Genomic DNA, 25476 nt, shown 5'->3' with positions numbered 1-25476 from the left:
ACATAAAGGTAAAAGGCCTTGCTGAGGACAATGGCCCTCGGTTGAGACATGACCAGTTGGTAATACGAAATTGGGAGGCTGACTCGCGAGGCTGGTGAGAAGTTGGTATGACATTAGTGGAGAATGAATAGAAAGTTGTTGAGAATGGTGGAGGACAGTGTGCAACAGACTGGATAACTGTGATCTTTGGGGAATAAACAGCTAACTCTATCCTACCTTGGGTGTCAATATCACTACCTCAGTGTGTGTCCAGTAGAATTAAAGTTCCTGGAGAAGCTCCTCAAATCTTTTAAAAATGATACAAAAAGACAAAGAGCATATTAATCATGCATAGGACCATGCCAACTAGCTAAGAGACTGTTCCATATTCACTGTGAAGCAGCTAGTAATGTTCTAAAGACGTTAAACACTGTTCAGATATGGTGAGTTGGAATAGGGTTGCTGCTGTTGTTCATTGTCATTGCCGTTGTTGTTGTTGTTGTTAAAATACACTGATGAGATGTAGGCTTGGAGGTAGAACAAGGGTGGCATGTATAATTATAACAATTCTATTTATAAGTCAGAAAAGTTCCCTTGGGATATTTCTAGACTGCCAAGAATTTGGCAGGCGCCCATCAAGAGCTAGGACCCTGAACCATGTACATCCAATTAATTAAATAACCGATGCATCCACCTGGACTAGTGAATGTGACTGATTTGCTTTGAGCTGCCAAGTATGTGCCTGTAGGCAATGGAATAATGACCCCAGACAGAGAAAATTTATAGCTCTTGGCACCTATTCTGACTCGTTTCCTTCTCAGCCTACAGGAGGGTTTCAGGCTTCTAAAAAGAAACTCATTAATAGGGATTCAGTGGTCATCTTGCTGATGCCAGAGGTTGGAAGAGCTGGGTCTAGGTCTCCTGAGTCTTTTTCTGGAACATATTTGTTTCTCTTTATCTAGGAAGTCCCCCTACTGTATAATTACCTAACCTAAGACCCCTGTGCTGAGTTAAATCGTGTCTCCCAAAATCCATGTCCACCTGGTCCCTGTGGACGTGGCTTTCTCTAGAAATAAGGCCTTTGCAGATGTCCTCAAGATGCCAAGAATTGCTGGCAACCACCAGAAGCTGGGAGAGGTGAGAAGACTCCTCCCTGGACCCTTCAGAGGGAGCACAGCCTGCCAACACTTCCAACTCCTGTCTTCCAGAGCTGCCAGAAGGTCCATTTCTGCCAATTAAAACTACCAGGTTTGCGGCGGTTTGTTATAGCAGCCCTAGAAAACTTAATTCAACCCTGAAATCCTTATTATGTTTGCTCAGTCGGTGCCCTTTGGACACATTGCCCTAAATACAACATTTCCAGCACATAAGATACAGTAGTTAACGAGCATTTCATTAACATCACCATGTATATATTACACGTAAAATGTCTTAATAATTTCAATTAATAAACAGGACCGGATATGGATATTAATGGCCCACAGCTGCTTATTTGTTTAATATCCTCAAATCAATGCTGGGCATGGTGGCTCACACCTATAGTCCCAGCTACTTTGGAGGCTGAAGCAGGAAGATTGTCTGAGCCCAGGAGTTTGAGGCTGCAGTGAGCTACGATGGCACCACTGCACTCCAGCCTGGGCAACCGAGTGAGACCCTGTCTCTAAAAAGAAAAAGAAAAAAAAAAGTGTGTATATATATATATATCCCCACATCGCCACATAAAAGAGAACAGAGCCAGACTAGCAAAACCAAAACCCTTCCTGAAAACTTTTCCTGTTGTAGATCTGTGGAGAACATCCACAACAAATCTGGGTGACAAGGTGTCCCCACAAACTCACAAACCCAAAATATGAATGTGTCCGGGCAAACTGCTGATAGCTTCGAGAGCAGCATGACGTAAACAGTTGTGCAGGAAGGAGGAAGAGCAGGAAAAACAGCTGGGCCTCTGCTGGGCCCGGGGATCATCACAGCACAGCCCATCTGGTGCGTGTCCAGGGACTCCCTGCAGGCCCTGCCAACACCGGGCGGGGGTTGTGTAGGTGCCGAGTCAGAGGTGAGAACAAGGGGACTTAGTAAGATGGAACTGTGCTGGAGTGACCTGGACCCTGGGAAACCAGCACACGGACACACCACAGCTCCCTTCTGAGTCCAAATCCCGCACTGGGGAAAAACTGCCCAGAAAAGAATGTGCATTGATTGGGTTGGGGCCAGTGGGGACAAAGAGAAGACAACGTCCAGTTTAAAGTGAAGGAGGAGATCAGAGGAGAGAGAGTGCTCAGAATGTGGGGTTTATATCTTCTAACCCCAAGTGAAAGAACAGAAGCCAGATTCTAGAGTCATAAAGTCCAAGAAAAGTTATCCTAGCCCAACCTTCTCCCCTAAAAGTACAGAAAATTCATTTTCTTAAGCATGAGCAGTGGGAAATAATTTCACATAAATATCATTCTAAGCTAATTTGAGAAAAAAGGGATGAGGAGCCAAATAATGTCCTACAGACAATGAAGGCTCACCAACCAGAATGACTCGGCCAAAGCACAAAGAAAGACTGGCCCTTCATATTTCAAAATGAACAAAAATACACAAAGTGATGGATGCTATGAAGACCATCATGAGTCAGAAGTAGAAAAGCTCCAAAATAAGGAAATAAAACAATAGTATGAAAAGAGAAAAGAAACTCAGATGTGAAATAAAAATTATTTTAGAAATGAAGTCTAAATTAGAAGAACTGTCGGTGCAAATAGACATAGTGGATAATGTCTTAAATGAAATAAAGGATGAAAAAGAAAAACGTTTTAGTTAAAGCATATGAATAAGGCAATGAAAAGAATACAAGAGAAAGTAACAGGAGGTGGACTAAGAAGATGAAGTATTCATATAATAAAAATCCCCAAGAAGAAAACAAAAGCCACAGAACAGAATAATATGGAAAACTAAACTTAGAATTTTCCTGAAATAAAGATACTTAAAACTGCATACTGTATTGGATATGGAAGCATACTGTACAATTAGGAAAGTCGTCACAGGACCGCCAACTGAGACATATGCTAGTGGGACTATCACACTTTAAAAAGAGAAAAATCTTTGGATGTCCAGTTTAACAGACCAAGTTACTTATGGAAGGAAGTGGAGGAAAGAATAGATTGCATTTAGATTTTTCAATGGCCATGCTTTATATCAGAAGACAGTGGAGTAAAATATTTTAGGTACTCAAGGAAAGACAATGTGAGCCAAGACAACCTTTAAGTGGAAAGGCTATAGACAGATCTTAGTTATGTCTGCAAATGTTCGAGAACTCAGGGAGTGTCACTCTCATGCACTTTTACTGAAAAATCCACTGAAGAACAAGCTTCAGACAACACAAATGACTGGAAAGCCATTCATACAAAGACTGGCTGCAAGTTCAGTACCAAGATGAAACGATAATTATAAGGGCAGCCATGTAGAAGGTGATAGCTGTGTTCTGACATTGTAGATAGATTACAGCAGTCAAAAATCTGGGAGGGAGTCCAGCATGGTGGTGGCACCTGTGGCCCCAGCTACTCAGGAGGCTGAGGCAGGAGGATCACATAAACCCAAGAGTTCAAGGCCACAGTGAGTTCTGATCACACAACTGCACTCCAGCCTGCATGACAGAGAGAGAACTCATCCCTTGAGGAAAAGAAAACAGGGGAGAGAGTGGGGAAAGTAGATAAAAAGTAAAACAAGCTTACTGGTTGCCTTATAGGTAGAAACAGAAAGTTAAAGAGTATTGCTTCAGAATATATGCTGGAGGAGACAAGGGAGGGAGAAGATGTTACTAACCAATTCTAATATTGCTCGAAGTAGGGAACTAATAGAAAATAACAAAAACTAGGAAGCTAAAAGTGTCATATAAAGGTATTAGAATAAAGGTATTCTTTAGAACAAAAATTCAAACCTTCTAAACACCAAAAGAAAGCTAATAAAATTGATCACATTGATATATCAATATAGATACAGATATGTGTATACAATGATATATATAATAAAACAATGTGACAGCTGAGGTCAAACACACAGATCAGATCAATCAATACAATGGGGCTTAACTCAGCTGTTAGAAGAAAAAGGTATCCATATTGGCTAAAAAGAAAAATCCAATATTATACTATGTATCAGAGGCAATACTAATACAAAGAGATTGCAAAAGTTTAAAAATGAAAAGGTCTCAAAATGTTCAATATAATCAAAAGATATAATAGGCAAATAAAAATTAAAAGAAATTATGAGTCACCATCTTGATATTCAACAAGGTAGGATTCAGACGAGACAGCATTAAACGAGACACAGAAGGAGGCTACAGAATCCCCAAGTCTGCAATCATGCTGGAGAGCTGACAGTAAGTACCACTTACTGTCTCATGGCAGTGGCTTAGCAACAACTGTCATGAAGCAGAAAATATAAGAGATGACAGGAGAAATATATAGAAACATGTTGTTTTTAAAAAAAAAAAAACAAGAATATTTAACACACCTGTCTCAATCCAAGACAAATCAACTAGATAGATATAGATAGATAGATAGATAGATAGATAGATAGATAGATAGATAGATGAGATGACATAGATAGATGAGAGAGATGACAGAGATAGATGGATGATTGATTGATTGATAGATACAAAGATAATTGATAGATGATAGATGGATGATTGCTAGATGATAGATAGATAGATACATATATACATAGATAGATAATAGAGATAGGTGATTGATAGATGATAGGTAGATAATTGATAGATGATAGATAGATAGATACATAGATACATAGATAGATTAAATAGATAGATGATAAATAAATAGATAGATAGATAGCCTGTAGAAAACAAAATCATTAAAGAAGATATTATAGATAAACTAAGCAATGAGGGTGGATGCTGTGATGTGCCCCCCAGATTGTCCTTCTGAAATGAATGTCATAATCCCTGTCTATGGAAAGTGCCACCAGAGGATGGCCCTCTGCTGTCAGCCCTCCCATGGATTTGCCTTGGCAGGAAAAAAACTGCCTCACCAAAGGTCACACCTCCTTCCAGAGCAGCCCACGCTCAGTGATGGATTAACACAGGGGTAGAACAGCCAGGCCCGTCATTCCTACGCAGCATCTCTGAAGGGCCCTGCCAGTCCTAGAGGTCACTGTGGGCTCAGCTGGGCTCTCTGCTGAGGTTGAGTCACAGACCGACTTGTCCCTCTACCCAGTCCTCCCTCTTCTCCCTCCTTCCAGTCTCTGTCTCAGAGTCTGCTCCCAGGGAATTCAACCTGTGATGGAAACATACAAATTAAAAAGACACAGATACCATTTCTCATCTATTAAACTGGGCAAAGATCCAAAAGTGTGACAGCATAGTCTGTTGGCGAGGTTAAAGAAAGAAGTATTCCCACATTGCTGGTGGGAACGTTAGCAATATCTTACAAAATTACATATGCATTAACCTTTGACTCAGCAAATTTTGGAATTCCTCCCAAAGATATACTAGCAAAAATATGAAAAGATGTATGCACAAGGCTATGTATTGTAGCGAATTTTGTAATAACAACGAAGAACTGGAAACAAATGGCAACCACCAGGGGACCGTTTGAGTCAGCAATATCCAAATGATGACATACTACACAGCTGTGAGGGAATGAGGCGCGTCTCTTCTTACTGATGTGGACTCCTCTCCAGATACTAAGTGGATCAAGCAAAAAGGAAAAAAGTACGTATGGACACTTTCATTCATCTAAAAAACACAAGTAGGGAAACTAGAGGCATACATACATACACTTGCTTATTTTTAAAAATGTTGAAAGGACAAACAAAAATACCTTAACAGTTATCTATGGGAGAGGAGGGGAGTAGACAGGCATAGAAACGAGACTTCTTTGAATATACTTTGCTTTGTAGATTCAACTTTAGAATTAAACTTAAAAAGCAAGTCCTAAAAATGAAAAGGGAAATTACACAAATGAAACATAATTACAGAACATAACCATGCAAGAAGGAATTATTCCAACCAACTTAAACACAGTAATTTCACTATACATCCCTAGTGGGATATATTAAGGACAAAAAGAACTTCAAAAACATCACAGAGAGATTTCCAGTCACCATGGTCTTAGTTGTGGTGGTTGGTATTACTGTTCTGAGACTATTGCAAGTGTGTTTGTTGTGAGATAAAGCCAATGAGTAATGATATTGGTGCCATTAAGAGTCAGGATTTTCAGTGTGGGAAAAAGGGGATAAAGATGTAAGATCAATGAGGTTAAATTAAAACTCTGTCATTGTGAATTAGAATTAGTGATAACAGCATGAACACATATATAATGTCTTAAAAGGAATGCTTATTTCCTAGCTACAGCCATTGAAAGCACCTAGACCAGTCTAGTAGTAATGAGAACTCCTAGCTATAAATATAGTTCCTATTAAAAAGAACCAAGACTCATAGGAGAAATGGCTATTCCCAAGATCAGGACAGGAAATGTACAAAATGATTTGGTTTGGAACATCTTGTAATATCATAAAACAAGGAAGCTATCAAGATCGCATGCTAAGTATTCTTAACACACCCAAGGGCCCACAAGGAAACTCTGGGAGGTTTTGGATCTTTCACCCTGATTGTGGACATGGCATCAGGGGTATTTGCATATGTCCGAACTCATTAGATAATACACATTAAATATGTGCAATCCTTTGATTGTCAATTACACCTCAATAAAGCTGTGTTTGGAGAAAAAGAAAAACCTACTAGGGTCATGTCAAAATAACTCAGGAAGCAACCTGAATATAAGTTCCCTCTGGCCAAAGATGGAAACATGTGAGATCAATAAGGATAATAACTACGAAGGATTGAAATACATTGTGTTCTTTTTCCAGCCTATGAGTTTATAATGCCGCTAGAGGAAACTCATTCTTCACTTTGGGGAGATGTCAGGGAACCATATCTTGAAAGGTAGCAAATAAAGGGAATGAACTGCTTGTTTATGTTGTCTTTACTCTATGAACTTTACTTCTGGGTAACCAAAGAGTTGCTGAGAGTTCATTTCTCACTATAAGAGAATTCCAGCTAATAAATGAAAAAGGAAGATAGAATTAGAACATCACTATTTTGCAACCTGTAATGAATTAATAGATTTTAAGCAACCATCGTTTATAGCTGCTAAAATCACAAAAAGAGAGGCAGCCAGCTATTTCTGTGTCCCTTGTTGGAATAACACACCACTAACTAGGGTTAACTTGCCAAAAATTGAAGCCTGGGTGTGATAAAGGCTCTAGGTTTAAGTACCAACTTACGAGAAATACAGGTGACAGAGAAAAACGCAGAGTGACCAACCATTCCGGTTTGCTCAGGACTTGCTTGGTTTTAGAAGCAGGTAAAACCAAGACCTGTTGGTCCCCTGTAACGTTGAGCCACATCATGAGGATGCAATCAGCAAAATTCAGATTGTAGAAAACTCTAAGGCATGAACAACCTAGATTCTTCAATCAAAACAAAACACAAAGAAAAATATGCAGGAAGGACCCCATAGATTAAAAGGTACTTAAGAGTCATATCTACTCGTTACAATGTATGGATCTTATTTGGTTTCTGGTTCAAATAAAGAAAACTATTTCAAAAATATATGAAACTGGATGCAGTGGTGCATGCCTGTATTCTCAGCTACTTGGGAGGATGAGGCAGGAGGATCACTTGAGCCCACAAGTTCAAGTCCAACCTGGGCAACATAGCAAGGCCCTGTCTCTATAAAATATATGTATATGTGTAGATATATGTATACAGAGATATAGATACATGAAACAACTGAAGTTTGATTGCTAACGGGATATTTGATGATATCAGGGAATTACTCTACCTTAGATGTGGTAAGCTATTGTGGCTATATATTTTTTGAGTCCTCATCTTTTAGAAAAACTGAAATATTTACAGATGAAATTATATGGTGCTTGGGATTTGCATCAAAATAATCTGGTGTTGGCGAGTGGAGGGTGTGAGGAAACAAGACTGGATATGAATTGATCATTGTTAAAGTTATGTGATAGATACCTAAAGGATTATTAGACTGTTCTTAGTGCTTTTGCATATATTTTAAATTTTCCTCAGTAAAAACACATTTTAATTCAAAAATGAAAAAATGCAAGGGGTGAGGCTCACCTGGAAAGCTGAGCACTTTCCTCCATGAGCCAATTATTGGCCTTTAGCCCTGACACCCGCACTCCTTTCCATACTTCCCTCTGAATTGTAAAAATTACATTTCAGACTCCCTCACCAACTGGCTCTGGCTGAGTTTCACCACTGAGAATCAATGACAGGAGAGGAGAGGAAAGGAGAGAGAGAGAGAGAGAGAGAGAAGGAGGGAGGGAGGGAGGGAGGAGAGGAGAGAAGAGGAGAGGAGAGGAAAGGAGAGGAGAGGAAAGGAGACGAGAGGAAAGGAGAGGAGAGGAGAGGAGAGAAACAGAGAGAGACAGAGGGAGAGAGAGAGAGAGAGGGAGGGAGGAGGAGAGGAGAGGAGAGAAGAGGAGAGGAGAGGAGCCACTAAGCTTCTGCCACAACTGCAGCAGGCTACTGTGGCTTTTAGTAGTGCTGGTGGTTTCGTGGGGACCACAAAAGCGGTCGCATTCGGCAGCTCTCCAGCAGCAGCAGTGAGTGTGTGTCGTGGGCTCTCTCTGAGGGGCAGTGGCAGCTTCCTGACCTATTGGCATCACCCTTTCCTCCTGTTCACTGTGACAGCTCTTCTTCCACATGTGTAGCCCATGTTTCCAATAGTCCCTGCACTAAATTCTCTTTGAAATATCTGGAGTAATGTCTGCTTTTATGACTGCACACTGGCTGATACATCATGACACCAGATGACCAGCAGCTGTAACAGGTGTAGAGCTGATAAGAAGCTTATGCAAAGAAAGATTGGTATGGGATTGCCAGAAGCTGAGGGAAGAGGGGCTAATGGCCATGAATTCAGGGCAGAACAGCCATGAATAATCTCTGGAATTAGTCCCAAGCATCCTATGAATGCCAGTGGCTTGTGATTAATCCACAGACCCAGAAAGAGTCCCCTTTGCCTTCCTCTGCTCAGGGCAGAGAAAAGAGTGCTGGAGAAGGGAGGCAGTGTGGCTGGTCCCATACACCCCTCTTCCTACCTCTCTTGACTGCCTCAGGCCAGCGGGCAGCAGCTGGGCAGTCAGCACAGTGTGGAAGCTCTTCCATTGTTAAAGACCTGGGAGCTTTTCTCCATGTGGTTCATCCGTCTTGAGAGTGACACCTCACGCTTCAGTCAGCAGGGAGGAGGAGGAGAGGTGAAGGAGAAACTCTCCTCCCTTAAAGAGCACTTCCCAAAAGTTACATATGGCACTTTCACTCCCATCCTGCTGGCCCAAGCTTAATCACAGGGCAACACCAAGCTGCAAAGGGGGCTGGTGAACATTCTTTATTCTGGGAAGCCATGGGATGAGCTCGACACTGGAGGTTCCACTACTGAAGAGGAAAAGAATAATGGATATTGGGGCAGGCAACGAGCAGCTGTGGTCACAAAGGGCTGTGATGATATACGTAACCCATGTGTCTCCTGTGGGGAGGGCCCAGACATACGATATGGAGATTGGCCTGTCTGCCCCACTCCTCGCAGCAAACCCCCTAAAAAGTCACCTTCTGGCCAGGCACCGTGGCTCACATTTGTAATCCCAGCACCTTCATAGACTGAGACAGGTGGATCACCTGAGGTCAGCAGTTCGAGACCAGCCTAACCAAAATGGTGAAACCCCATCTCTACTAAAAATACAAAAGTTGCCCGGGCATGGTGGCGGGCACCTGTAATCCCAGCTACTCAGCAGGCTGAGGCAGGAGAATCGCTTGAACCCGAGAGGCGGAGGTTGCAGTGAGCCGAGATCATGCCATTGCACTCCAGCTGGGTGACAAAGCAAAACTCTGTCTTGAAAAAAAAAAAAAAAAAAGTCACCTTTCATGGGAGGAGGGTGCAAACCAAAAACTACCTCTCAGGCATTATGCTTATTACCTGGGTAACAAAATAACCTGTACAGCAAACCCCCGTGACATGCAATTTACCCACATAGCCAACCTGTACATGTACCCTTGAACCTAAAATAAAAGTTTTAAAAAATTAAAATTTAAAAATTTTTGGAGTGGGACTGGGCACGGTGGCTCATGTCTATAATCCCAGTACTTTGGGAGCCAAGGCAGGTGGATCACTTGAGGTCAAACGTTCGGGACCAGCTTGGCCAACATGGTGAAACCCCATCTCTACTAAAAACACAAAAATTAGCTGGGCGTGGTGGCACACACTTATAATCCTGGCTACTCGGGAGGCTGAGGCAGGAGAATCGCTTGAACCCAGGAGTCAGAGGTTGCAATGAGTAAAGATCACGCCACTGCACTCCAGCCTGAGTAACAGAGCAAGACTCCATCTCAGAAATAAATAATTAAATAAATAAATAATTAAATAAAAAATTTTTAAAGTCACCTTCACTAGCATATTTGGGGGCCAAGGGAATGTCCTAGCATCACCCATGCTGGGAGCAGACTGCAGCCATGTGGGGGTGCGGCCAGCTCCTGCCCACCTCCCTCTATCCTGCCTCTGCTCAGTGTGTAGCTGTGTCCTCCAGGAAATGTCCCCTCCTCTACTGCCCCAAGCACCACTAACACACAACAGTGTGTGTGACAAGCGTTTACTGAGGACTAGGAGGGTAACAGAACCACTGGGGGGAGGTAACCTAACACTAAATGTCGAATATCAATTTTCCTAAATATTCACTGGCCATTTCCCACCAAAAAATAATTCCTTGCTGTCCGCACATCTTCATAGGCCATGGACGTCTCTGGATCCTTCTCCCTCTCACCACTGGGCCTCATCTCTCCCAGGATGCCCTTAAAGACTCAAAAGTGTGCCAGGTGGGGTGGCTCATGCCTGTAATCCTAGCACTTTGGGAGGCCGAGGAGAGTGGATCACGTAAGGCCAAGAGTTCAAGACCAGACTGGCCAACATCACCCCTGACTGAAAACCGTGGACTGGAAGAAAGACATGCCCACCTGGACATAAGAGCAGGACAAGACAGCCTGGCCCTCTTCCTTCTGATCTGAGACTGTCCTCGCCCTCCCTTGAGGTTCCGGCCTATGACTGGGAGCCAGAGAAGTGGAGAGATGGGTAGGGCAAGGGCCTGGGAGCTCCAGCCAGATGCTGATTATCCAAATAAATATTGATTGAAGCAGATTCCACTGTTTCCGTCTTCTCAAAGGCATAACACCTTCTGGGGAAATGGATGGGAGCAGCTGAAGGGCTCCGCACCATCCCCCTCCAACCCTGGAGAAAGAACCCCACGCACAGGCCGCCCAGCGCATCAGATACCTTTGCACCCAAGAACAGGCCAGGCCAGGCACAGTGGCTCACGCCTGTAATCCCAGTACTTTGGGAGGCTGAGGCAGGTGGATTACTTGAGCCCAGGAGTTCAAGACCAGCCTAAGCAATATGGTGAATCCCTGACTCTACAAAATACAAACAAACAAAAAAAAAAATTAACTGGGTATGGTGGTGCTCACCTGTAGTTCCAGCAACTCAGGAGGCTGAGTTGCAAGGATCGCTTGAGCCAAGGAAGACTGAGGCTGCAGTGAGCTATGATCATGTCACTGCACTCCAGCCTGGCTGTCAGAGGGAGACCCTAGCTCAAAAAAAAAAAAGAAAAAGAAAAGAAAAATATGAGTTTTACAAAGCTATGTTCCAAGGGTTGGGAGCATCATAGTTCCGCATTTGTGGAATTGAGGGGCCACAACTGTGTCATAAACCTGGCCCTGCCTCTATTTCTACGGCCTTGGGCAAGCCACTTACTCCCTCTGGAGCTCCATCTCCTGCTCTGCGTGGTAAACAGACGGAGCCCTGTGCTCTCAAGAGCCTCCCAGTCTGCCGTTCTCAGCTCTCCAGCACCTGATCCTGTGCCCCTCCCAGCTTCCAGTGATCTATCGCTTGGTAAGTTTTCTCAAGATATTTTCAATTAGCCAGTCAGCTTTCACTGAGCTCTGTGACAATGACAAAAATGGACAGAATTAAAACCCCAGGTTTCTATTTCCAATCCTCAGGGACAGGGATGTTCATGAAGACACCTTCGGGCAGTGCCACTCTGCTGCTGGTCCTTCGTGCACACCTCTGGAGACAGACTTCCTCAAACAGACCCTCACTTCATCACCGCAATCTCAGCCCTGGCTGCAAAGAATTTATAGTCGTGTTAGGTAGACAAGACTAACAGCACATTTCTAGTTTATTTCACCAAAGGTGAAACATTCCACCTTCTCCACAACAGCAACCAGGAAAATTTATCCCCAAAATAACTTGGTTTATATCAGGTCTGTTTCATAATTTTAACCCTTAACCTGTGCTTTTAAATTTCACTTTAAAATACAAAATGATCTGGCAGGGCATGGTGGCTCACGCCTATAATCCCAACACTTTGGGAGGCAGAGGCAGGAGGATTGCTTGAGGTCAGGAGTTCTAGAGCAGCCTGGCCAACATGGTGAAACCCCATTTCTACTAAAAAATACAAAAATTAGCTGGGCATGGTGGCACATGCCTATAATCCCAGCTACTTGGGAGGGCTGAAGCAAAGAATCACTTGAACCCAGGAGACGGAGGTTACAATGAGCTGAGATCGCCCCACTGCACTCCAGGCTGGGCAACAGACTGAGACTCTGTCTCAAAAAATAAAATAAAATAAATATAAAAAGAGCAAATCCATCATTTACATCTGGGCCACAGCACAGTGTCCCTCTGTCTCCCTCTGGCCCAGGAGCACATGGCTATCTGGTTGTGCTGGTTGTGCTGGGTATGGTGACTGGTCTATCCAGAGTCCATCCTGGCCCCTCACACTCCTCCAGGTGCTGGTGTCAAGAAACTGTTATTCCCTCCATATCATTCCCAGAAGCTCTCACGGCTGCATCTCCAAGAACCAAGTCTCTTCCCCATCCTCCAGAGCCAGTTTATAAGGAGCGACCTCCATTCACAACTGCACCATTGCTATCATGCATCAATGAATGAATGAAGTTGAATTTTCATCAGCCTGGCCCTGAGAACTTAGCAGGCAACTGGGACCCTGCCAGTCTCAGAGTCTCGTTTGTGGATTTCTCCTCTATGTGGGTCAAATGTGTCCCTTCATGATTTCTGAAAATGAAAACAACTCAATAACAGGTTTACTATGATATGAGACTACACTGGTAAGTTCCTTAGACCACAGAGAATACAATATCAAAGTCAGGCTGTGAGCAAAGAGTGGACATCCTTCCAGTCCAGAAAACTCTGCCCCTGCGGGCTTTGCAGTAAGAACTGAAAGTTCAGTCCTTTTGGTTTTTGTTGTTGTTGTTGTTGTTGTTGTTTTGAGATGGAGTCTCCCTCTGTCACCCAGTCTAGAGTGCAGTGGTGTGATCTCAGCCCACTGCAACCTCCACCTCCCAGGTTCAAGCAATTCTCCTGCCTTAGCCTCCTGAGGAGCTGGGACTACCAGCGCCCGCCACCATGCCTGGCTAACTTTTGGATTTTTAGTAGAGATGGGGTTTCACCATGTTTGCCAGGTTGGTCTCGAACTCCTGACCTCGGGTGATCTACCCGCCTCAGCCTCCCAAAGTGCTAGGATTAAAGGCGTGACCTACTGTGCCCAGCCTGAAAGTTCAGTCCTTTGAGAGTCATCCTGGAGCCCACCATCTGGCCATGGGACATAGGTGAGGTCAGAATCTCAGGTAACCAGGTAGCCACACATAGGTAGCTCTACGAGGAAACTGCTTCTGAATTGAGTTTACCTAACTCCCAAGCTATAGTTCACACGTGGCCCTGGTCTTACATGTGGCAGCTTCCAGCTTCCTTATGAGAAGAAAGGAGTACAAGAAGTGGCACCATCACAGAGAGGTGAGCCCTCCAAGAAAGCGAGCACCCCCAAATAACGAGCTCTCCTTGACTAACACAGGGTGGAGTGAGGAGCAGGACACTGAGTCTCCTCCCCACAAGTCAGGCGGCACCCCACAGCCAGGAAGGAAAGCAGGAATTCAGAAAACAAGCCAGGGACAGTGATTTGCTTCTGTCATCCCAGCTACTCGGGCGAGGCGGGAGAATCACCTGAGCCCAGGAGTTCGAGGCTGCAGTGAGCTATGATCACGCCACTGCACTCCAGCCTAGATGACAGAGTAAGGCCCTGTCTCAAAAAAGAAAAAAAAGAAAAAGAAAGAAAACTGGGGAAGCTGAATAAGGGAAAACACAGGCAGTCAGCTCTTTCCCCCACCTTTTAGACAGCTGGCCTCCTAGCCACCTCCATGGAAGCCCCATTGGGAACCCCTCTGTGGATAGGGCTGCAAAAACATGCCTCTGCTCAGACAAGAAGTCAGGCAGTGGGCACATGTTATTATTGAGAAGAGCGTCTTCTCAGCACCATTATCCATATTCAGTATCAGTCCTACTAAAGAGGTGTTCCCAAATCCAGCTCTATTGACAACACATAGTTCTTACAACTAAGAATCATTACCAGGACCAGGCACGGTGGCCCTTGCCTGTAATCCCAGCACTTTGGAAGGCAGAGGCGGAAGTTTGCTTGAGGTCGAGTTCGAGACCAGCCTGGGCAAGAGAGCAAAACCTGCATCTCTACCAATTTTTGTTTTTCAGTTATCCAGGTGTGGTGGCACACGCCTATGGTCTCAGCTGCTCAGGAAGCTACAGCAGGAGGATCACTTGAGCTCAGGAGGTTGAGGCTGCAGTGAGCCATAGTCGCACCACTGCACTCCAGCCTGGGCAACAGAGGGAGACCTTGTCTCTTAAAAAAAATTAATTAATTTTTAAAAATTGTTACAGGGCCGGGCGTGGTGGCTTACATCTGTAGTCCTAGCACTTTGGGAGGCCAAGGCGGGGGTGGATCACCCAAGGTCGGGAGTTCGTGACTAGCCTGGCCAACATGGTGAAACCCCGCCTCTCTATAAAAATACAAAATTATCTGGGCGTAGTCCCGCATGCCTGTAATCCCAGCTACTCAGGAGGCTGAGGCAGGAGAATCGCTTGAACCCAGGAGGCAGAGGTTGCAATGAGATCGTGCCATTGCACTCCAGTCTGGGTAAAAAGAGCAAAACTCCATCAAAAAAAAAAAAAAAGTTACAGGACAGTGGCATTGCATGTCATGCAATGCCACAGAGGGTTGCTGTAGACTGACAAGGGTTCCTGGAGAGGCTTTATGGAGAGGGCTGCAGGGAGCCAGGTCTTAGAGAATGAGGAGGACTTGAATAGGAATAAAAGCAGCTCTGTTGGGCACTTCATAAAAGTGAAGCCATAGTCATTTTCTTTTATTTCTCTTATGTGGTCCCAGCTAAATTATGAGCTGCTGAAGGGTGCGGTTGCATCCCATGCAGCCTGCAGCAGGACAGGAAGTGAGGGGCCGTGCTGCTCTGGACACTCCTGCCTTGAGCAACTTTGAGCCTCATTCTCCTCCACTGAAAAACAACGAGGTGGACTGTGCTCTCTCAGGACTTTTGGTGACTTTCTGTGACTCTAGGTGGGGCTCAAGGAAAACATGTTAAGTGAAAGCTCTCCTGCCCTGGGTTGGGGTATAAAGTCTCCACAGGGGATCCCGGGCATGGTGAGCACCCAAAGGCCCAGTTTGCTCTGCTAGAGTGAGGCCACCTGGACAGGAGTCTCACCAGCACCAGATACAGCTGCGGGGCTAACCCAAGGCCAAGGGCCAAGGAGACGCCACTCACCAGGGATGCTGAGAAGAGAGGCGTGTCTGTCCTGCTGCCTCAGTTACATCCAACCCACCAAGCACTTCAGCCAAAGGAGCTGCCTCTTCGCTAAAGTCACTTTCAGCTTTTCTGCACTTTTTCCATTTCTGAACCACAAATTTGGCAGTTACCCAGAACATTCAACGTTTACCAGTTGGTGACAAGTTAGCAGGAAACTTCGAGGAGTTTGTCCTCAGCAAGCAACGCTGTGCCCCAACACCTCCTCAGTCATGTCCAGTGTGACTTGAGTCTCTAATAAGCAATGGCACTTGCTGTCCCCTCCAAACACTGATCCTTCACCTGATGCCTGAGGTTACAAGAGGATAGGCTGGGCTAGAGCTGCAGCAGCTGCCTCGGCAAGTGGGAAGCTAATTGGCTCAGGAAGGGATATTCCTAAGACCTCGGCTTTGTGAGCCCTGAGCCGAACAGCTCAGCCTATGATCACGCACCACTTCCTGTGCCCCTCGGGACTGCCTTTGAGGGCACCATGACAGGAGCCGCTGAGTCGAGCCCAGCCCAACCCTCAGATCTGCACCATGCTCTGCTCTCCCAGGAGGTTCTGTGCCTCCCGTTCAGCGCCGTTCCTTTGCAGCTTCCTCTCCTCCTCGCCAGCTCCCCATCTCTGCAACGTGATGCCTCATTATGATCGCTAATGATTATTATGGAAAAACTGCTTGCTAACCAAAACAGAAGTCTTACTGCAGCCACTCCTCCCTTCCAGGGCCATGTTTTAATTCCTCCCTGGGGTTCATCAGATGCATCTGAATAGCATCCCAATGGCTGTGGGAGGACTAGGAAAAAGGTCACCAGTGAGGATGGCACTGACAGGGTGGCCAAGAACTTAGGGCTTGAAGGTCTGGGATCATCTTTTAAGTTGTTTTCTAGCCTGTATCGTGAGGTAACTTCCCCAGTGCTCACAACGGCCCTCCACTTTTTTTTCTTGTTGGAGACAGGGTATTTTGCTCTGTTGCCCAGGCTGGAGTGCAGTGGGGCAATCATGGCTCACTGCAGCCTCAACTTTCTAAGCTCAAGGAATCCTCCTGCCTTCACCTCCCAAGTAGCTGGGATTACAGGCACATGCCACAATGCCCAGCTAATTTTTAAAATTTTTTTAAGAACCTGTTGCCCAGGCTAGTCTTGAACTCCTGAGCTAAAGCAATCCTCCCAGGCACAGGAACCAGCTGCATGCTTAGGAGCCAGTGCCTGCTGACTCCAATGTCTCAGGTGCCTTAACTCAGAACATAAGCCTCGCCCCTGCCCCTCAGGCATCCCCAGAGGCATGGGGTGGCACTAGGCACATGGGCTCAACCCATTTCTCAGTATCTGAAAGAAAAAGCTCCCCCAGGGCCAGAGGATGGAGGACAGCTGAGTCCCTTCACTCATTGCCATGTTGCCTAATCCTCATTCCTCCAAGCTCCTTTCTCCAGCCCGAGAATAAGTCTTCCCTAAGGTCACTTAGAGCCCCACAGAAAGCCAAACTTCCCAGCGGAAGAGTCATAATCCCAGGGCACCCAAGGCAACTTGACATTAACTAAAGCCCCTCTGCTAAGACTACCATTCCACCTGGGCTGCGTAAGACCAGGAGACCACCCTGATTTGACCCTTCTGGTGTCCCTAATCAGCAAGTTCCAACTGATTATCTGGCTGCCATCACCTGGTAGAGCAGAAAGGGGAAGCGGAGCTGTCACATATGGTTGTGTTGCTGTGAGAGCCCTCTCCAGACTGTTTCCCTAATGACTGATTTTCTTGCCAGTTAGCATCTAAGTCTTTTGCAGCCAGACCTTATGCTATTGCTAATTTTAAAATAATGGTAAGAGGATCATGCTAAATTCTTCTGCTCTGGTTTCTTAGCAATGTCTCTTGCAGACTTCCAACTCACTTATAAGGTGTGATTATTAATATAAAATAATGAAGCTGATTATTTAAACAAATGCCTCAGAATGCATTCTCTCTTTTTTTTTTTTTTTTTTTTTTTTTGGGAAGACAAAAGTTAACAACCACCAAAAAAAACTTGAATTGTAGTTGGATGTTTAGTAATTCAAAGTGATTAAGAAGCACCTTCTTTAAAATGCTACTGTAATAAGAAGATCAAGATAAACTGAATTTTGGGGGTGGGAGGGTTGGGTGTTTTTGAGACAGGTTCTGGCTCTGTTGCCCAGTCTAGAGTGCAGTGGTGCGATCTCAGCTCACTGAAACCTCTGCCTCCGCCTCCCAGGCTCCCACTTCAGCCTCCGAGTAGCTGGGACTACAGGTGCGTGCCATCATGCTGGCTAAATTTTGTATGTTTTTGTAGAGACAGGGTTTTGCCATGTTGCCCAGGTTGGTCTCCAACTCCTAATCTCAAGCAGTGCACCTGCCTCGGGCCCCCAAAAGTGCTGGGATTACAGGCGTGAACCACCGCATCCAGCCTTAAATTGAGTTTTTATTGCTTAATACCATGTATATATGCAGCTTTAAGAAAATGGTTACTATTTAATCTTTTACTAAATCAATTTTCACACTAACCACTCTTTAATGATATACAATTATCTTAAAATATCTCAAAACAGTCACTTTGGAAGGCCCTGCATTTTCCATTTATTTCGACATCATTGAGCACTTGAGAGAAACTAACACACCACATGTGTCCTCTTATGGTCCTTGTGTTGTCAAGCTGCCAGGACTCCTACAAGGAAATACCTCTTCCTACAGCAGTATAAGATCTCACTGAAAAGCAAGTTCAACCAGGTTTCAGTTTCCAGAAGACTGTCCACCACCAGGGGAAAAGGTAGATCCCACAGACCTGAATCTGGACCTGCAAAGCCCTCAGTGTAACCTCCCTCAGCCTTGACCATCGAAGGACAAATGAACAGCCACCCAGAAGACGGTGAGCTGGAGCCCTCCACTCAGAGGCCACCTGGAAACTGGAAACTGAGAGCAAACCCCCCTGCAAAAAAAGTATCCCCAGCTCCACCTCGGAGGTATCCCAGAGCATGGGAACAGGAGGGGGCCCACAAGCCTCCAGACTGGGGCAGCCACGGACAGGCACCAACATTCATTCTACAAAATGAATGGTCTTGAGGCTGTTGGCCCAAGTCTCTGGTTTGTCCTCCCCACTGCTCCCATCATTCTCTTTCAAATATTTAATATTTACCTTGGTTGTGCTAAAGTGAAAAAAAAAAAATACAAGCATCTGTAGCCACATTGCCAGTGAAGGAGTGGGGCTTATGCTCCCTGGGGAGGTGGGCAGGGGAGGCAGCCACAATCCGGAGGCCAAGCCTTTGGGAAGAAAACGACCTCCGAGGACAGAAGCAAATTTTGGCCCAGCCAACTCTGTCCAACAGACATCTCCCTTTTCTGTGCAAAATCTCAAACATGGGGTCTTGTGGGCTTCCTAATGGCGCTGGGCACTATGCTAGATGCTGGGTGGGAAGAGACGAAAAGTTGACCAGCATTCAGCCCTTCCCTTTTACAGAGGACAGACAAGCAAGCAGGCAGGATGTGGGGAGCCCCTAACACAGGTGCCAGTGAGTGCCACAACTGGCTGAGAAGCCTGCAGAAGGCCTCAGGATCAGCAACGTCCACGCTAGGACTGGGAAGATAGAAGGGTCTCTCCACACCAAGGATGAAGGAGTCTGCATCACAAGAAGAGGGCAAGATGGACAGATGCAAGAACATGGTTAACAGGACAGAAGCTTGCATGGCTGCGGCACAGGGCACACGGCAGGGAGGGGAGAGGGCAGGTGAGTCTGGAAAGAAAGATGAGAACCTCTGTACAAAACGGGCACGGAGGGCTTTGTCCTTCAGGCAAGGGGGAGAAGTCCATCTGTCCCTTCAGGACCAGCAGGCGTGTGACTCAGACCACCTGGGTTCACATTCCAGCTCCACTCTGAGGAGCGGGATATGCTTGGGCAAGTCACTCAGTCTCTGGGGCTTTGGTTTCAGGTGGCTGGAATAATGCTTGCCGCAAAGGGCGTGCTCAGGAAATATCCATTGCTGTTATTTGTCAATGAAATGTGAGAGCTGCCACTGCCCGGCTGAGCGGGGATGAGATCTCAGGTAAGGACAGGTGCTGGAGACCAGCTTGCACCTGGACAGGCAGGCTGGGCATCCCTCCACACCTGGAGCTCTGAGCACGGAGGTGGAGGCAAGAGAGGCGGCGCCGCTCTCCCCCTTCCATTCCTGCTCCCAGCCCCTAACCAGACTCCAGCTTGGAACCCTATGCCAGGCTTCCACCAGGTGTTGACAACCGCATAGATCCCTTCCTCTCCTGCCACAGCCCCTCCAGCTCCCATCCCACCCTCTGGCTCTCTTGGTTTGGAAAAACCCTCAGCCCTGGATGACAGACCCTTAACAGCCAGGTGCCCAGCCCTGCAGGAGGGGAGGGACTGCACCACCACAGCTTGCCCTTGTCCTCACCACCAAACTTCCTGTCGCTCTGGGAGCCCAAGTGAGGGGAGGAGCCAGGGAGCAGACTGCCTGTGGCGGGACAGTGCAGGCCGGAGGATGGGTAGGGAGAATCTGAAATCAGACGCACCTGCCACCAACTAGGGATGTGACCTCCAGCCAGTCACCGGACCAGCCAGAAACTGACTGTCCTCATGTGGATGCTAACATGCCCTCCGCTAGAGTAGGGATTCAGGACACAAGGGCAGAGCACCCAGCTGCAGACCGGACCCAGGGACCACCTGGCAAATGCAGCCACTGTGACTGCTCCTCACCCACTCTCCAGCCTTGGCAGGGGAGTCCTGGCAGGGACTTGGCAAGGAGCATCTGGGCAGCCTGGCCCATCCAGACTGAACAACTGACTCTGGGTCACCTATGTATTTCTATCAAGGACCAGCATGGACAGGTTGCCCTCTGCTGGGCCCAGACCCCATCCTGAGCGCAGGCACATGCACACTCCCACACATGCATTCACTCCTCAGGAGCACCAAAATCCACACCAGATGCCAACGCCCAGGCAGGGCCCTCACCTAGGGGAAGGCAGCTGACCACGGTGCTGGCATGGTGCCGCAAAGAAATAACCAGTGGCACCTCTGCTACAAAGCCAGGAGGGGGGCAAAGGCCCTTTCTTCCTCTCCTCTCCGTGCCCCCCAACACCCAGTCCGGCTGCTGGACACGGAGTAGTGGGCGTCAGGCAGACTCCCAGGATGAAGGCACTCTAAGGACAAGGGCAGACCATGACAAGGATGAGACAGCACCAGGGAGCAAGGACTTGGCTCAGCTTACAGTCCAGCAGGCGAAGAGCGTTGAGTTTCGTGTGTACCTTCACTGCTCCCCATAAGCCGCTGCCTGGGTCTGTCTCCTGCCCTGGGCTCCAGAGTCCATAAGCAGAGCCACACCCCACTGACACCAAATCTAGGCCACCCCAGCTAGACCCCCACCTGCAGTGACAGTCACATCAACCAACCAGGAAGGCCTGTGTTAAACTTTCAAACCATGAGCAGAAGCAAGCTCACACTCACATGTGCATGTGTGTACATGTGTGGCACAGATCCTGATGCACATGTGCATGTGTGTACATGTGTGGGACAGATCCTGATGTGCATGTGTATGTGTGTACATGCGTGGGACAGATGCTGATGCACAAACCTGTCTTTTCTGCCCGGCATGCCTGTCACCCCTCTTCCCCTCTGACCTGTGTGTGGATCTCTTCCTTCTCCCTATCTCTCCCAGGCCCTGGAAACAGAGAGATCCCTTCCTTCTCTCCTCCCTGCTCTGGGCACAGGGAACCTTCCAGGCTGCTCAGAGACCAACACCTGCCCCACCCAGGCATGGGCAGTGAGAATGGCACAGTTATCTTTAAAACAGTCAACAAATCCACCTCCAAGGGTCAGAGGTTTTGAGGACTCAGCGAGAAGCTGCTCTGAGGTCTCCAGAGGCCTTTGGCAGCTCCCCGCCTGCAAACCGGCCCAGCTGGGCTCAGCCTGCCCGCCGCCCATTGGCTCTCCACACCAGCCGCAGTCATTGCACCGCATTCCTCCGGGGGCTGCGTGTCCTCACGAGCCCAGCAGCACATGCACACACACACGTACACACACACAGGCACAGGCAGGCACTTGCGCACACACCCCTCACTGTCCCCAAGATGTCTGCCTCGCCTTGCTCCCCAGTCAAGGGAATGAGTCACCCTGAAGGTTGTACCCTCTTCAGGAAGCTCCTCTTGAGATCCAGGATCACAGGGGACCAAGGTGATACAAGTGAGGTCCATGTGCAGCCAGACACCAGGTGAGCTCTGGTCAGGGCTGGGGTCACCCGTGTGGCCAGGGCCCAGTTGTATTGGACAAGATAAGGCTGAGTTGTGGGTGGGGGTGGGGCCAGGACTCAAACCAATTTCAGGTTAGGGTCAACGTGAGCTCAGGAACTGGGTGAGGGAGACAAGTGCGGGGCTGCTTCCACAGTCAGTGTGAAGCCCGCTGTGGGAGCCAGGGTGCCCTGCCCAGCAGAGGCACATGGCCCTCAAGGGCTAGATGCCAGGTTGGTGTCCCATCAGGACTGCCTCTAAATGCATGTGGTCCGGGGATTGTTATCTTGAATCCAGGGCCCTACAGAGACAAGATTCTGTCTCCCTGGAGATGCCCTGCGTCAGCCCCCAGGGAGCACCCCCACTGCACACACCCAGACCTAGATGTAGGGGCAGCCCTGTGGGCCTGGGCAATCAGACAGACCCAGATTCCTGTGCAGGCACACCTGTACATGTCCAGACATGAACACACGATACGGCAAGTAACAGTTACACCCTCCCAGCACCACTGGAGTCTCCTCAGGATAATTATTTATTATTCATAGTCATCAGCATCTTCATTAATTATTCATATGATCCTTAATTGTTATCCTTAACAATAAGAGCAGTAAATAGCAGAAAAGTCCTTGAGGTGCCTAAGGCCCAGGGCCGGGTGCCTCCGGGCAGTTAGACCAGCTAATGCCCTCAGGGCAGTGGGGGGACCACAGGCCCCACCTACTGCCGGCCCTGCCCCTGCCCCTCACTGGGGCCCAGGGGACTGCAGGAGAAGATGGTCCCAAGGGCTGGGGGAGGAGCTGTGCCTTCGAGTTCCTCTCCCCTTCCACGGTCAGGGCCTCCTGAGCAGGGCCTCCAAGGTGAGCAGCCCAGCAGTGCCTTGATCCCTGGGTGAGCCATGTGTCCACACTGGGCAGCCCCACTAACTGCCCGGGTCCGAGCCGTGTCTGTGCAGGGGCTGGGAGGTGAGGGCCCCCAGCTGGCCCGGCAGGGAGAGGCGTCGCGTGGGGCCATCTTGGGGGAGCTCTGGGGCCCCCGGGGGCAGCTCCTCACACGCCATGAACTGGGAAACCTGCAATACACACAGCATGGGCAGGCGAAGAGGCCATGGAGAAGGAGGAATGGGAGGGAAAGGGGCAAGAGAAGCTGGGGACAGAGGATGGACAGGAGGATAAGAGGGCCGAGAGGAGAGTCAGGTGGGCAGAGAAGCTGCAGGGGACAAGGAGAAGAGCCAAGGTAGTGAGAGCAGGACAGGGGCCACCAAGGGAAGGCACCAAGGTGGGAAGTAGAGAAAGGCACTCTCCAAGAGCAGGAGCCAAACAAGAGAGCCGGGAGCAGGGAAAACCCTAGGCCCTTGTGTCTTCCTGAGGACAGGTGGCCGCTGAGCCCAGCCCAACCTGGAATAAGCAGTCTCTGTGTTGGGACAGAAGCTGGGACAGAAAAAGAGACAAGATTCTTTCCTGCAATCCACAAAGAACTTGGAGACCTAGAAACAGAGGCAGGCTGGCGGCCAGGCATCTGAAGGCCAGGGAGAGGGCTGGGGCAGGCGGGAGGGGTTTGTGGGTGCTGAGCGTCTGCTGGTGAGAGCTCTGCGGGGGCGGCTGCGAAGCGAGACTGGCACATTTGCTGACGTGGGCCCTGGTGTCTGCAAACAGGAGCAGGCAGCATATGGGAGGGGGGAGCGGATGCCAAGGGAAGGGGGGAGGGAGCAGATCCCAGGCCACCTCTGGCAGCCAGAGGAGTCCCCATGGACACAGAGGGTGGCACAGACACCGCCATCCTGCAGAGGCCAGGAACATGCAGGTCCACCCAGGAGAGGACAAGCGGCAACCTAGGCCCATCTCTAACAGAGGGGCAAAGCAGGCCCAGGAAGTCCTCCCCTGGAGGCTTGTCCTCTGCACCCTGGGAAATGCCAGGCACCCTCAAGATGACCCTGTGACAGCCAGTGCCAAAGGCAAAGATGGGCAGGACAGCGAGACCAGGGAGTGTCGCTCACAGAAGCAACCCGGGACCCTGTCCCTAGACATTCTGGCATGCAGCCTCCACCTCCAGGCCTCAGGTTCAGTCAGTTCTCCTTGGAGAGCACCCATGGCCGTGACACAGGCGCTACAGTTGGAGCTGGCTCTTCAGGCGATGCTCAGGGGTCTAGCGGTGGAGGCTGTGGACACTAGGGGAATGAAGCTGCGGGCCACTGAGCCTACAGGTTCCCTGCACCCAGCTGTCTAGGGGCTTTGGACGGGGGACTCTCCTGCCCTACTCTGAGCCTGCAGCTCCTGAGGCAGCCTTCCTCCAGGAGAACAGGGATGGGAGGAGGGCAGGCCAAGGTTCAGGGAAGCTGGGCCACAGAGCCCAGTAGAAAGGCAGCAAAGCAGGTTTGGGCTGGAATCGGGGAACAAGTGGGTAGGGGTACATCGAGGAAGCAGGGCTTGAGCTTACCTGAGAAAGCGAGTCCAAGGTGAGGGTGGGGAGGGGGCTGACGGGCAACAGTGGGGATGCGGAAGTGGGGCCAGGCCCCGGGGTGGTCACAGCACTGTAGGCGGGCGGGACCAGCGTCATCTGCCTCTGTAGCAGCTGCAGGACAGTGGCCATGTCTGCACTTAGCCGGGTCTCCAGCCTGGGGCAGGAAGCAGGGGATGCTCAGGGAAGTGGGGACACCAGTGACAGCCTCTGCCAGGAGTGGGGAAGGGGAGAGGGGAGGGGCAGCTGGTCAACCCAGGCCGTCTGCGCTAGAGGTGTGGCAGCCCCCAGCTCGGCTGGGAATGGAAGAAGGGGATCCAGCTGCTGCGCACACAGACAGGCCCTCTCCCTCTACCAGACAACACCGCCAGGACCTGGACCAGACTCCAGGGCATGCCCCCACACCCCACCTGCACTCCCTCACCTGTTGAGCTGGCGCTGGAGGGCGTCCAGCCTGCTCTCCACGTCACCCCGGGGCCGCCGACCCGGGCTGGAGAGGGGGATGTTGAGGAGGCTGGGGGTGGGGGCGGGGCATCGAGGGAGCTCCTGGTACTGGCGGCCCCGACTGTCCCCCCAGAAGCTGAAAATGTTGGACACTCCCGAGAAAGCGCCTGCAGCCGGAAAGCAGAGCCGGGTGAGCGGGGTAGATGCCCCGCCGCTGCCCCACCCGGTCCTCCCTCGCCCACCACCCAGGTCCTCCCTTGCCCGCGCCTGGAGTACCTGACAGGGGGTTGCAAGTGTCGCTGCTCTTCTCGCAGTCGTCCATCAGGGGCTCCCCACCCGGCGGCTCTCCGGGGGGCCTGGGGCTGGAGAAGGGCACCAGGCGGAGGGGGCTGGAGCTGCGGCCTGGGCCCTCATCCTCACTGCTCTCAGGGCTGGAGGGGCCACTGGACGGGCTCTCCCCCCACGGCCCCCCCGGCCGGCCCCGGCTACTCGGCCCTGCCCCCGCCCGGCCCGGCCCCAAGGCCGACACCTCCCCTGGCTGCTCCGTGTCTGTGGGAAACAGAGAATGGGCCTGAGAGAGGGGAGGGGACCAGAGAGGAGGGGGCAAGGGTGGAGGAGGGAACAGGAGCCTGGGAAAGGACTGGGC

General features: G+C 49.0%; 2 protein-coding genes across 5 annotated transcripts in view; both read right to left on the bottom strand.

Annotated features, from left to right (window-relative positions):
• The window catches only part of RARRES2 (retinoic acid receptor responder 2), a 647965-nt gene extending 623000 nt beyond the window's left edge, over positions 1 to 24965 (bottom strand). The window contains exon 1 of the mRNA XM_050785938.1: positions 24955 to 24965. The gene's annotated coding sequence lies outside the window, so the exon portion shown is untranslated. The remainder of the gene's footprint in view (positions 1 to 24954) is intronic.
• KCNH2 (potassium voltage-gated channel subfamily H member 2) overlaps positions 22450 to 25476 on the bottom strand; it is a 33401-nt gene continuing 30374 nt past the window's right edge. For 2 of the 4 annotated variants that reach the window (XM_050785773.1, XM_050785776.1), the window contains 4 exons: positions 25107 to 25379; positions 24811 to 24997; positions 24366 to 24543; positions 22450 to 23001 (listed from right to left, as the gene is read on the bottom strand). In XM_050785773.1, the coding sequence (XP_050641730.1) occupies positions 22852 to 23001; positions 24366 to 24543; positions 24811 to 24997; positions 25107 to 25379 (788 nt within the window). In that variant the 3' untranslated portion in view covers positions 22450 to 22851. The other 2 variants (XM_050785772.1, XM_050785774.1) reach the window with 1 other exon arrangement.

The sequence above is a fragment of the Macaca thibetana genome, chromosome 3 (assembly GCF_024542745.1).
Source record: "Macaca thibetana thibetana isolate TM-01 chromosome 3, ASM2454274v1, whole genome shotgun sequence".
In the NCBI taxonomy this organism is placed as follows: Eukaryota; Metazoa; Chordata; class Mammalia; order Primates; family Cercopithecidae; genus Macaca; species Macaca thibetana.
This window is presented reverse-complemented; position numbering and strand designations above follow the sequence as displayed.